This window comes from Arachis ipaensis, chromosome B01 (assembly GCF_000816755.2).
Source record: "Arachis ipaensis cultivar K30076 chromosome B01, Araip1.1, whole genome shotgun sequence".
NCBI lineage: Eukaryota > Viridiplantae > Streptophyta > Magnoliopsida > Fabales > Fabaceae > Arachis > Arachis ipaensis.
In genome coordinates this window covers 27,653,233-27,667,022 of record NC_029785.2, presented here as the reverse complement: position 1 = coordinate 27,667,022, position 13,790 = coordinate 27,653,233, and the positions used below count along the sequence as shown (strand labels likewise).

The 13,790-nt window shown below is 39.4% G+C and overlaps 2 protein-coding genes across 7 annotated transcripts; both read right to left on the bottom strand.

Annotated features, from left to right (window-relative positions):
• On the bottom strand, positions 6,311-12,471 carry LOC107628097 (DExH-box ATP-dependent RNA helicase DExH17-like). Of its 6 annotated transcripts, XR_001617598.2 has the most exons (9): positions 11,245-11,316; positions 10,978-11,032; positions 10,612-10,877; positions 10,383-10,500; positions 10,239-10,302; positions 10,037-10,120; positions 9,895-9,945; positions 6,566-6,638; positions 6,311-6,475 (listed from the first exon to the last, which is right to left on the bottom strand). XR_001617598.2 is itself a non-coding variant. In XM_016330915.1 (8 exons), exons 2-7 carry the CDS (start codon positions 10,978-10,980, stop codon positions 9,908-9,910), a joined length of 573 nt encoding a protein of 190 aa, XP_016186401.1. In that variant the 5' UTR covers positions 10,981-11,032; positions 11,245-11,316; the 3' UTR covers positions 6,312-6,638; positions 9,895-9,907. The 6 variants fall into 6 exon arrangements, 4 of the variants coding, with proteins under 4 accessions (XP_016186401.1, XP_016186411.1, XP_020975374.1 ...); XM_016330915.1 differs by having other exon boundaries at positions 6,312-6,638; XM_016330925.2 differs by lacking the exons at positions 6,311-6,475; positions 6,566-6,638 and having other exon boundaries at positions 9,786-9,945; positions 10,612-10,661; positions 10,806-10,877.
• LOC110270410 (acyltransferase-like protein At1g54570, chloroplastic) lies at positions 6,644-8,266 on the bottom strand. Its single transcript, XM_021119720.1, has 4 exons — positions 7,783-8,266; positions 7,368-7,481; positions 6,932-7,017; positions 6,644-6,800 (listed from the first exon to the last, which is right to left on the bottom strand). The coding sequence occupies exons 1-4, from the start codon at positions 7,798-7,800 to the stop codon at positions 6,644-6,646; spliced, it is 375 nt and encodes a 124-aa protein (XP_020975379.1). The 5' UTR covers positions 7,801-8,266.

The following is a 13,790-nucleotide window of genomic DNA, read 5'->3' as shown; positions in this document are numbered from 1 at the left end:
ATTACCTCTAATTGCATTGAAGGAAAATGAATGTGAACAAGAGTATATGAACAACATCAACAACAAAGTATAGAAGCAAAATAGAAGAAATTACAATAAAAAAATGAAAGAACAAGATGTAACACAAGGAATTGAGAGCTAGAAGAAGAAGAGAGCATGAATTAAAACCTAGATATAAGATTATTGACCTAAACCTAATCCTAATTCTAATCCTGGAGAGAAGTGAGAGCTTCTTTCTCTAAAACTAAAGCTAATCCTAATGTGTAAAGTGATGGAATGAATGAATTGATGAATTGGTGTCCCTCCCCTTCAATCCTTGGTTCTTTTAAGTGTCTTAGCATCAAAGTTGGTTTGGATTGGGCCCCACAGCTTCTCAGAATTCGATAGGCACGTTTTCACTTAAAAATCATGTGGCAGCACCGACGCGTACGCGTACAGCACGCGTGCGCATCCTTTGAAGTTTTGCGATCCACGCGTGTGCGTATGTTGCACGTGCGCGTCCATGAGCTCATCCAATTCTTTGGCTTTTCCATGTGTTCTCCATTTCGCATGCTTTTCTCTTCACTTATTTGATCCATTCCTAGCCTTTTCAACCTGAAATCACTTAACAAATCAATCAAGACATCTAGTGGAATTAAAGAGATTAAGATTATCAAATTAAGGGTCTAAAAAGCATGTTTTCACACTTAAGCACAAAATGAGGGAGAATCACAAAACTATGCTATTTCATTGAATAAATGTGAGAAAAGGTTGACAAATACTCTAAATTCAACACAAGATAAACCCTAAAAGAGGGGTTTATCAAAGACTCCGACCGTACTTTCAAGCCCACACCATCAGAGTGTGCACTAATCAACCCATGAAACACATCCTGTAGAAAACGGACTAGGCTGGCAGAATCTTTCAATGGGCAATCAAGCTGTCTGAATTCGATCTCAAGTATGAAGCTTGAACTTCTATCAAATTCCAGTACTTAGTCGACTTCATCACCAAGTACACCGATACTCTGGGGACACCCACATGGAACCTCTATGTTGATGTCTCGTCGAAGAAAGTTGTGAGTGGAGCAGGCGTCATCCTAGAAAGTGACCAAGGAACCCAACTAGAACTCTCCCTAAGATTTGAGTTTGCCGCTTCAAACAATCAAGCAGAATACGAAGCCCTACTGGCTGGCTTAAAGCTAGCTAGGGAAGTCAGAGCACAGAAGCTGACCATCTTCAGCGACTCACAGGTAATCACCTCGCAGGTAGAAGGAAGCTACCAGGCGAAAGATCTCACCATGAAGAGATAACTGGACAAAACTAAAGAACAGCTCGAGAGCTTCGGTGGATGTGGGGTCCGATACATACCCCGGGAGCAAAACACCCGAGCTGATGCACTCTCAAAACTAGCCAGCACCAAGCCAGGGGACAATAATAGAAGCCTTATTTAGGAAACCATGCAACACCCATCAATCTCAAAGGAAGAGAGGATACTAAACGTATCAGGTCAAGACCAAGGGTGGATGACCCCCATAATCAACTACCTCAAGTCTGACTCACTCCCCACAGAAAAGAAAGTCGCAAAAAGACTCATAAGGGAAGCGCAACACTACACTCTGGTACATGACGTCTTGTACAGTAGAGGGGTCTGAACACCCCTCCTAAAGTATGTACCGACCTCTGCCACAAAAGAGCTCGGTCACAATCCTCATTTTGGTGCTTGTTTCTACTGCCTTCACATCCTTGATCTCAGAACTTGGTTGTTGTTGGACAGTTGGAGTATCCTGTTCATCAAAAGCTTCCTGAGTTTGTGGTTCAATGAACCCTTCCTCTTTGCAACTCTCTGTGTCATTGGAGTGTGATCTCCCTTGATTGACTTTCTCCCTTTCTTGTTCTTCTGATTCCTCCCTTGGGTTTGCCATGGTATCACTAGAATAATTGTGGGTAGGGATTTGCTTTGATAGATATCCAATTTGTGCTTCTAGCTTTTGAATAGCAGCACCTTGATTTTGTAAGTTGGATATCACTTCTTCCTTAAAGCTTTTCAAATCAGCCACATCTCTGCCCATAGTTGCAAGCATTCCTTCTATTGAATGATTTAAGACAAGCATGACTATTTGGCCCAAAATGATTACTTAAGGCTCAAGAAAATGCATAAAACAACTAAAAATAAAAGAAAAAGGCTAGTGAAACTAGCCTAAGATGCCTTGGCATCAAGGTCCTAGAAGACATTCACAGTGACATGTGCGGCAATCACCTCGGAGCTCGGGCACTATCCAAGAAAGTGATCCGAGCCGGCTTCTACTGGCTGACCCTACAGAAGGAAGTGGCCGAGTTCGTCAAAACATGCCCTCCACGCCAGAAAAATGCCAACTTCCACAAAGCCCCACCCAAAGAGCTCATTTGCGTCACCTCACCCTGGCCATTCACAAAGTGGGGGCTCTATCTCCTCAGTCCATTCCCCCAGGGATCAGGGCATGTCAAATTCCTCATCGTAGGAATAGACTACTTTACAAAGTGGATCGGGGCAGAACCCCTGGCCACCGCCACCACCCAGAGAAGTCAGAAATTCTTATACAGAAACATTGTTACAAGGTTTGGGGTCCTCCACTCCATTACCACAAACAATAGGACTCAGTTCACTGATACAGGCTTCAAAAACCTTGTAGCCGATCTGAAAATCAAGCACCGGTTCACCTCGGTGGAACACCCACAAGCTAACGGATAGGCTGAGGCCGCAAATAAGGTCATATTGGCCGAGTTAAAATGCCGACTACAGGACGCGAAAGGAGCCTGGGCCGAGGAGCTCTTCCAAGTCCTATGGGCATATCGGACAATGCCGCACTCCACCACGGGTGAATCGCCTTTCCGACTTGCTTACGGAATGGAGGCAATGATTCCCGTTGAAATAGATGAAGCAACCCCCAGGGTGATCTTTTACAATGAGGAAATCAACTCCCAAGCACAGAAAGAAGAACTCGACCTGCTTCCAGAAGTCCGAAAAAGAGCTCGGATTAGGGAGGAAACCCTAAAACGTTGAATGGCACTAAGGTATAACCAAAAGGTAATCCAACAAAGCTTCGCTACCAATTGATCTGAAATGACATCGGAGCAGGTAGGTCGGGAGAAGGAAAGCTAGACACCAACTGGAAAGGACCATAACAGATCACAGAAGTACTAGGAAAAGGTTACTATAAGGTGGCCGACCTCCAAGGGTGGGAGCTCCCGACGTCTTAGCACTCCTGTAACCTGAGAAGGTACTATAGCTAGAAAGGTCTTGAGCCAAGGTGTACTCTTTTTCCCCAACAAAGGGTTTTTTAGCGAGGCACCAGACTAAGAACTAAGGGCAGACCGACTCACAAGGTAACCACATATGTATAGAAACTTATTTACATTTTATTTCAATTCATTGCATTTTTTTCTAACAAGATCTACTATTCCTTAAAATGTTTTCTACCAAGGCGCATTATATTATGCTCGAAAAAACGCAAAAATACCCCCTCCCAGGAAAGGTCGGCGAGGTGAAGCGACGAGGTTCAAATTAATGTGAGCAGTTATAAAAGCAACTCGTACAAAGTGACCCAACAAGGTCGGACAAAAAATGTAGTTGTAGAAATAACTTGAAAAGGCCTGACAGAGAAGTCGGACCATCAAAAGGAACACTGAAAAAGGAATAACGCCTACTTCGACCACACAAAGGTCGGACAAAGCCCAAAAGGCTTCGAGTCCTCAAAAAGAACCTCTAAAGTAGAAGTTCAGAATCCGAACACTACTCTTAAAAGTTGCTATGCTAAAAGATAGAAGTTCGAAAAGAACACTACTTAAAAAGCAGAAGCAACTACAAGCCCAGCTACAAAAAGGCTCAAAGGTCGCCCAAACAACAACTGAAAAGTAAAAGTCCAGAAAGAACGCTACCTAGGAAGGTTGATGGAATACAACTAAGGGCCGAATATGCCAACGCTAGCTAAAAGTTGTCAAAATAACTAAAAAGCATGGACCACCAAGCAATGGTAGAAGTTCGCATAGGAACACTACCTCAAGGTGAGCTGAAGGGTAATAGCCAGAAAGGTTCAAACGAGGCAATCAAAAGGTAAAGGTTCCTCATGAACACTACCTAGGAAACAACCATTACGCTACCAAAGCAATCAACCAGAAGTTTAAAAACTTAAGCATTAAAACTCAAAGGTTGCCAAGAGCAACCAAAGAGTAAAAGTGTCTTAACAAAAAACTAAAGGTTGCTAAGAAGCAACTAGAAGTGTCAAACCATCCAAACTACAGACTATTATAATAAAAGTGTTCAAAGGCCCGCAGATTGGACCACATCAGTACATAATTTAAAAGCATGAAAATAGAAGTCACAAAGGGACCAACTTCACCCCTGTCGCTGCATCCTGAGGAGGTGGAGGAGTAACCGAAATCGGGACAGCCCCAACGACACTATCCGGGCCATTCAAAGACCTCCACATCGGGGTCGGTGATGAGAGCAGTTGATTGATGGTTTAGAAGTTATGGTAAATACTCGTTGCAAGTATAGTTACTAAACCAAGCAATCAACTTTTCTTACAAACGTTTTGGTTGTCACAAGTAACAAACCCCTTAAACTTGATAATCGAGTATTTAAACCTCGGGTCGACTTCTCAAGGAACTGTAGGGAAGTATGTTCTTATTATTGGTTATGAAGATTGTAAATTGGGGTTTCAAGAATGAGGAACAAGTGACTTAATGGCGGGTAAATTAATTGGCAATTAAAATAAATAAATAACTGCAAAGCAAACTTTTGGCAAGGTATGAGAAATTGGATGTTTAGACTTGGTTATTCTTATCAATAACAATGAAAGTTGAATCTTAATTCCACTTAGTCAACCTTTACTAAAGTAAAGGAAAGTTAAGGGACTAATTAGTTTGATCTTCGAATCCTATTTATTTCCTGAGAAAAGGTTGGGATTATTGAAACTCAGTTCAATTAGCAAAGATAACAGTTATCAATTATGTTGAGTTAAGATAACTCCTGAGTTACTGCTTTCTTAACCAAGACCAAAAGGGAAAAGAGTAAAATTGTTGGAATAAAACTATCCTCAGATAGGAATAATTGCAACCAATAAATAAACTAAAGCAATCATAAACTAAAATACCTCAAATAACATTAATTCAAAATAGTAATCTGTAACATGGAAAAATTCATAATTAGATTTCAAAATAAAAAAAAAAAAAGGAATATTGAACCTGATCAAAGAGATAATCCTGAAAGTGAATAAAAATCCTAAATCTAAATCCTAATCTTAAAGAGAGAGAGAATCTCTCTCTAAACTAAATCTAATTCATGGAAAGTAGAAATTGGTAAGCTCTCCCTGAATGGATGCATTCCCTCACTTCATAACCTCTGGTCTATGTCTTCTAGACTTGGATTTGGGCCAAAAAAGGCTTCAGAAATCGTTGGGAGCGTTTTTTTGCAATTTCTGGTGCGTGGCCTCTGTCACGCGTCCGCGTGAGTCACTCGGTCGCGTCGTTCGGAGCTTTTCCTTGCCACGAAGTCGCGTCAGTCATGCGACCGCGTCATATTCGTTTTGCTTAAGGCACGCGGTCGCGTTAGTCATGCGGCCGCGCCGCTGTTGATTCGCGCTTGGCACGCGATCGTGTCGTCCATGCGATCGCGTGGATACCAGTTTCTTCAAGGGCTCCGTTTTGTGCTTTCCTTCCATTTTTGTATATTTTCTTTCCATCTTTTGAGTCATTCCTGCCTTAGAAGATCTGAAACTACTCAACACACTAATCACGGCATCGAATGGAAATAAAGGTAATTAAAATAATTAATTTTAAAGCATAGGAAACATGTTTTTCACATACATCACACACTACAAGAAAACAAGCTTTTTGCTACGCTTTTAAAGCGTGGCGAAAAGTCCAAAAAAGCGTAGCGATAGCTTTTCGCCAAGCTTTTTGAGCTACCGGCACGCTTTTGAAAGGGTCACAACTGCAAGGGTGCCGGTTGCTCTATTGCTACGCTTTTGGTGACCTATCACCACGCTTTTTCTTTTGCCACGTTTTTAAAGATCGCCACGCTTTAAAAGCGTGGCCATATGTGGCAAATATGGCTACGCTTTTAAAGCGTGCCAATAGCAAGATATGGCTACGCTTTAAAAACGTGCCAATAGCAAGACATATGGCTATGCTTTAAAAGCGTGCCAATAGCTGTGAGATACAGCTACGCTTTTAAAACGTGGCTGTTAATGCTACTGTACATTATGGCTACGCTTTTAAAACGTGCCAATAGAGGTTTATATGGCTACGCTGAGAGAGAGAGAGAGAGAGAGAGAGAGAGAGAGAGAGAGAGAGCCCAAACTTGTCGGTTTTCATTAGAATAGGCTTGCTTTTGAGTGAAACATGACTGACAAAGCTATGGAGAATCATGATAAAACTATGGGACATAGTCCCAACCTTAAAATTATCCAGCAACAAATGACAAAACTTCTTCTCATTGCGTCTTAACTGTATCCCTTCATTTTACAGGTACAACACTATATCAATACTTAATGAAGAAACAAATTTGCATTAGACACTAAAACAGTTAATGAGAATATCCGCACAAGAAATTTCTTCTGCAGAGCAAATAACATGAAGTGCATCTTCTAGACAGCAGTTTTCAGGTGTCCTCATTATCTGTTTCATAGTTTGTTGGCAGCTTCTCTGTCTTTAAGCATGTTCTCCATCCCTTTTGTGCTTATTGGCTTCCCAAATAGATAGTAGAATCTTCCAGGCAATTTTGGAAGAATCAATGGTGGAGCTATATCTCTGCTTGCTACCTCACCACTTATCTCATCTCTGAAAATTGTTTGATTGTTATTAACAACTCCACAACTTTGACATATTAACTATATTAAATATACATATTCAATCATGTGATATTTACAAAACAATCAAGCAGCCTGAATTTTAAGATGAAAAGCAATTACTTGAACTTTACCAAGCCTCGCTGCAATTCTCTGACATACTCTATGAAATAAGGGATCTTCGCTAAGTCATTGAAGTCAAGAAGTATCTGTAAAATCAAGATGTGAGCACAATTAATTCATCATGTTCTAGGTTTGCAAGTAAAAAGAAAGGATATATAGCTGATATTTTCTTATGAAAAACAAATAGTTAAAAAAGAGCTGAAGATAGTGAAGTTCTCCTCAAATTGCACTGGCTAACTAGGCTGATTCTCAAATTACTGTAATTTATTTTGTGTTGATCACATTCTTAAAGTGTTTATAAATGTTGTTTTAGTGATTATGAAAGCCAAAAATCCCTCCAAGGCTTAAGTAGTATTGAGTATAGCAACATTAATCAAAAAATAAATACTAAAAAAAGGGAGTAAAGAAATCATTATAGAAAAAAGAAGAAACCTACATCAGCTATATCATCTTCGCCCACAGTACCAAATGGCACGATTGTAGTGCCAAATCGCGCCGCCATACGCACAAACTCTGGATGATCCGGCCAAATTACCTTGTACTCTTCCCCCTAAACAACAAATGGGAACACAATCAGAGCTGCCCTCAAATTTTGACAAGCATGTTTTGATGTCACAAAAGTACAGAAATATTTAACTACTGTATGCACATCAACTCATGGATTCTTTGAGAGTACAATTTTGGAAACTTGATGCACCTTATAATGCAGAGCCTCGCGTTGACCACCAGGATATAGAAGAATATGTGAATTATTCTTAAGTAATTTGAAAAGACCAGAATTAACTCAAGAACAGAACAGAAAAACAAATAGAAGCAGTGAGAAATCAGAGAACAAAAAATCAAGAACCAACCTGAGTTAGAGGCTCCATTCTTGATGATGCAGACAGAGAGTGGCAGAGTGCAGGGAGGAGTGGAGGAAGACGTGGTGGCTGCCAGAAAGTGAGAGGCGCTGGATGACGACGGCTGGACGGGCCTCGACGATGGAGGGCGAAGGGGCTTGACGCGATGGCGCAGGGGATGAAGACGCTGCTACCTGCTGGCTTGAGGGGTTAGGGTTTGCAGCGACGGAAGGGAGCGGCGGCGGAGGGAGCATCGACGGCGGGTTTGCGACGGCAAGTGAGCGGAGGGAGTCACCGCAGAATGAGGGTTAGGGATTGCGAGCACAGCGACGTTCTGCACGGAGTGTCGTCCGAATGTCGTCGGAGTGTCGTCGTCGCGGTGAGGGCGAGGCACAATGAAGAAGGGTTAGGTTTACGGCGAGGCATAACGGAGTGGCATCGTCGCGTTGGGGCTTTTGAAGGGTTAGGTCTTTCTTTGAAGGAAGAAGGTGGTTTTTTAATTTGAACTTATAACTCAGAAGGGTGTACGAGCTTCTTAAATTTTTTTTTTGGGCACCTTTTGGCCACGCTTTTGAAGCGTGCCAAAAGGCTTGTAGGAAACGGCTACGCTTTATAAACGCTACAAAATAAAACCCTGTTGCTACGCTTTAAAAGCATGCCGGTTTCTCTCTACGGCTACGCTTTTTAAGCGTAGCAAAAAAAAATGTGGCCAAATCTCGCATCAATTGCCACTCTCATAAAAGCGTGGCCATTGACCCTTTTCGCTACGCTTTTGAAGCGTAGCAAAAAAAATGTGGCCAAATCTCTATTCAATCGCCACCCTCATAAAAGCGTGGCCATAAGCCTTTTTTCTTGTAGTGACATAATAAGGAAGGAGAAGTAAAACCATGCAATTAATATGAATAAGTGGGTGAAGGATTGAATAAATCACTCAAATTAAGCACAAAGTATATCATAAAATATGGGTTTATCAACCTCCCCACACTTAAACAATAGCATGTCCTCATACTAAATCCAAGGTAATAAGTAAGGTTAAAGTGATGGAATGTTATGCAATGCAATCTAATCTTAAATGCAACTACCTAAATGTAACATGCAATTCTAATTTATTCACTCATATATAAAGCTTACAGGTAGTTAAATTAATTCACATTCTCAAGGAGTCATATATGTATATATAGCCAAGCCTTAGATAATCAATAAGCACTTTTACAATTGAGATGGGAGAAAAAGTATTTTATGAACTTGCAAGACAATTAGATAATTCAAACAGAGATAAATGTTAATGAGCTATTGAGCCCTCACTGGATTTGTGTTTACTCTCTAGTCACTCAGTGTTTATTGGGTTAATCACTCTATTCCTCTTTTTATTCTTCTTTTCTATAACTTTATTCTTCATCTAACCAATCAATAATTATAGAATACAGTCATACCAAAAATCATGAGGTCTTTAATTAAGGTTGTAATGGGGCCAAGGTAAAGGTAAGGATATCTGTATAAGGCTAAGTGAGCTAATAAGTGAATCCTTAATTAGACTAAGATCTCACCTAACATACATACTTAGTAACACAAAACTTTTTTACCTATTTTCCCATATTTTTCCCACTTTTGGATGTTACATGCTCATGTTTCAATTTTTATTTTTATCCCATGTGCATTGCTTTTATTTTGCGTTTGGGGAATTCTTTTGTATTCCCTTTATTAAATACTGAAAAATAACTTTTTTTTTTTAAATGCACATGGTAATTTAATTAATTTGATTTTTTACGAACATGCTTCCCAAAATTTCCTATTTTGAGTTGCTTTATTCTTTTCAACTTTTCTACCTTTTGTTTTTATCATCCATGTTCCCAATGGGTTTCCCACATTTAAACTATTCATAATTTTCTATCTTAAGCTAACCAAGGATTCAACTTGGGATTTTTATTTGTTTTTCAGCTTAAGGCTAGTAGTGTGGCTAATAGAATAAAAAGGGGATTTAAAGGCTCAAGGGGGCTAACAAGGGTGATATTTGCATTAGACACTAAAACAGTTAATGAGAATATCCGCACAAGAAATTTCTTCTGCAGAGCAAATAACATGAAGTGCATCTTCTAGACAGCAGTTTTCAGGTGTCCTCATTATCTGTTTCATAGTATCAAATCTCAAATAATACTGTCATTAGCCTCCCAGGATCTGCAGTAGAAAAGGAAATATCAGCAACCAGTTTGGATTCTAATTTCTGTAAATATAGCATGATAATAAATTATACTTGAAGATAACATACCTAATGGGCTCAAGAGGAAACCATCTTTATCAATCTCTACCATTTGGTGCTGAGATAACTCGTTAACTTTCTTAACACAAATATCTAACATAGCATAGCTTCAATAATTAATGAAGGGAAATAGGAGGAAAACAAAAACCTTGGAGAAAGAGAGGGATAAAAATAGAAAGCTATAAGCTCAACTGCAGGACAACAATTGCACCTTGAACATGCTTCACTAAACGATCACCAGAAATTCCTTTCTTAATTGAATAGTTCTCAGGGTTCTGCTTTCAGATAAAAATTTTCATCAGACTAAATTGGAGAAACTCAATGATAAATCTGAAAGACATTCTTAATTACATACCTTTTTCATTCTAACATACAAGTATGAGCATTGCAACCACTCAATTGCTTTTGTAATATCAGTTACTGTCAGTTGAACTATTTCCGCAAGTAAATGTTCCGTCACACATGGAAGCAATCTATTTGAAGAAAATATCATAATGAGAAACCACCGTAAATGAAGCGTGTTTACATAACAGGATCAACATGGCCATCATATCCTTCTTCGACTTAGAAAGAGGCAGCCTTACTGTGATTCCACTACTTCACATCCATTTAAGAGATTCTCATACAAATGAACCTGAAATAAAAAGAGTAAATTGAATTTTGGGAGAGTAAAAGTGAAAAAAAGCATTATATAGGACAATAACACATAGAAGTGATCACTCAAAGGATTAAGAGAAGGAGGACAGTAAAAAATGCATGCGAATGTAGCTCGGTTCACCGTTTCCCTCCTTGTCATGATTATAACCAAGCCTGTATCATCAAATGGTGGTCGCCCTGCCCTTCCACACATCTGTGCAATAAAATTTTACCCCAAATGTTATATTAGCAATCCAATAGTGGGACAACATAACACTGAAAAATCCTCAAGAATTGACTTCCCCCACCCTTACCATTTTTGGAAACAAACCTTCTAAAATAGAAAGTCATTCTTGGCTGGGGCATAGCCTGCATAAATTTAATAGTACAACAAATTTGCACATGTCAAAATAATATCAATGATCATGAGCCAAGACAATAACCATTATACATCACTTTCCTAAAGAAAAACATATCTAAGTATCCAACTTGACTGTATAGATATGATAATACGGATATGATAAATACAGAACTGATAAAAAATAAATTTATAGATGGCTACATTCTTTTTATTTGCATACCAAATACTTTGGTTGTCAGCTTTACTGGCCTCATTTCTTCCCCAAATCTGTGATTATTCAAAAGAAAATAGTGCTAGCTTTGCTATAAATATGAACATACTAGCTCTTAACTTTGTTTCAATTAACTGTAGTATACCAGAATTTTATGCCTCTAATTGCATCAAAACTCAAGGTTTAAACGTCAAAGAAAGCATAATTTTCTTTTATTTCACTATTATAAATATGATCATCATGCATGTACATAATAATGAGCTTCAAAATAATTATTATGAATACACTAAGAGCAAGAATATTGTAGCACATGAAGCATTTTTCATTCAAATCTTGAATGTTGGAGTTTGATCAGATTCAGAGCGAGGGTAAAGTGTCTGATATAACCTCTTATCAATGAAATTCCTATACAGATCCTCCTGCCTTTTCTTGAGCAAGTAACACATATTGTTCTCAACTTCTGACTTAATTTGAAGGTATAGTTTGTTGGCAGCTTCTCTGTCTTTAAGCATGTTCTCCATCCCTTTTGTGCTTATTGGCTTCCCAAATAGATAGTAGAATCTTCCAGGCAATTTTGGAAGAATCAATGGTGGAGCTATATCTCTGCTTGCTACCTCACCACTTATCTCGTCTCTGAAAATTATTTTTGTTATTAACAACTTCACAACTTTGACATATTAACTATATTAAATATACATATTCAATCATGTGATATTTACAAAACAATCAAGCAGCCTGAATTTTAAGATGGAGAGTAATTACCTGAACTTAACCAAGCCTCGCTGCAATTCTCTGACATACTCTATGAAATAAGGGATCTTCGCTAAGTCATTGAAGTCAAGAAGTATCTGTAAAATCAAGATGTGAGCACAATTAATTCATCATGTTCTAGGTTTGCAAGTAAAAAGAAAGGATATATAGCAGATATTTTCTTATGAAAAACAAATAGTTAAAAAAGAGCTGAAGATAGTGAAGTTCTCCTCAAATTGCACTGGCTAACTAGGCTGATTCTCAAATTACTGTAATTTTATGTTGATCACATTCTTAAAGTGTTTATAATTGTTGTTTCAGTGATTATGAAAGCCAAAAATCCCTCCAAGGCTTAAGTAGTATTGAGTATAGCAACATTAATCAAAAAATAAATACTAAAAAAGGGAGTAAAGAAATCATTATAGAAAAAAGAAGAAACCTACATCAGCTATATCATCTTCGCCCACAGTACTAAGTGGCTAAAATATGAACTAAAAATACAAAATGCAGAAGTAGAGTAAAAATACATAAAAGTAGCAATGTATAAATACTCAGAAAATAAAAATAAAAATAGAGAGAAAAATACAGAAAAATATCCAAAATAAAAGAAAAAGAGTCTGTAGTGGTTCATCAAAATAATACGCCAGAGATGGCGACCTCCCCACACTTAAAATGAAGCATCGTCCCTGATGCTCACTCAAGCAGGGTGTGAAGGGGTGTCATCACTAGAAGGGATGGTAGCTGGGGTCTCTGTGGTGGCTGGCTGAATGTCCGGCTGCTGGAGAGGAGGGGCTGTCTGAATGGGGATCTCAGGGTCTGCTGCCTGGATCTACTGGGGTGCTGCCTGCTGGGTGTCTGCCTGCTCTGCCTCTCCCTGGGGATGGGTCTCTGCCTCGGGTGCATCCGCCTCCTCCTCAGATGCCTCGGATGGTGTGTCAGGCTCGGAGGGGATGTCACCGGATCGTATCATCAGCTTCAGGTGCTCATAGCATCACTTGTTACGACGCTCCATCTGGTCAAGTCGTCGAAATAAGTGGTGCACCAGATGATAGACAGCCTCTGTGGCAGGTGGAGGTGCAGTGGTGGTGGCAGAGGTAGGTGGTGCAGCAGTGGAGGAAGAGGGACCGGCAGATGGTGTAGCTGTATCATCAGCAGTGGCAGTCAAGAATGGAGGTCTGTAGCCCAAGGCCAGGAAGTTCCTGCTGTGCGGGATAAGCTTCTTGCACTCTGCAGCAGGTGGCCTCTCATCAGCATCCTCCTATGGCACGTCAGCTCGACGGCCTAGCTGGGTAACCAGATAGGGAAAGGGAAGAGTGCCGCGGACGTGGACCCTGACCATGTAATGCCGGATAAAGTGTGTATTTAAACCTCGGGTAACAAGTAACAAACCCCTTAAAATTGATAACCGAGTATTTAAACCTCGGGTCGTCTTCTCAAGGAACTGCAGGGAACTATGTTCTTATTATTGGTTATGGAGATTGTAAATTGGGGTTTCAAGAATGAGGAACAAGTGACTTAATGGCGGGTAAATTAATTGGCAATTAAAATAAATAAATAACTGCAAAGCAAACTTTTGGCAAGGTATGCGAAATTGGAAGTTTAGACTTAGTTATTCTTATCAATAACAATGAAAGTTGAATCTTAATTCCACTTAGTCAACCTTTACTAAAGTAAAGGAAAGTTAAGGGACTAATTAGTTTGATCTTCGAATCCTATTTATTTCCTGAGAAAAGGTTGGGATTATTGAAGCTCAATTCAATTAGCAAAGATAACAGTTATCAATTATGTTGAGATAAGATAACTCC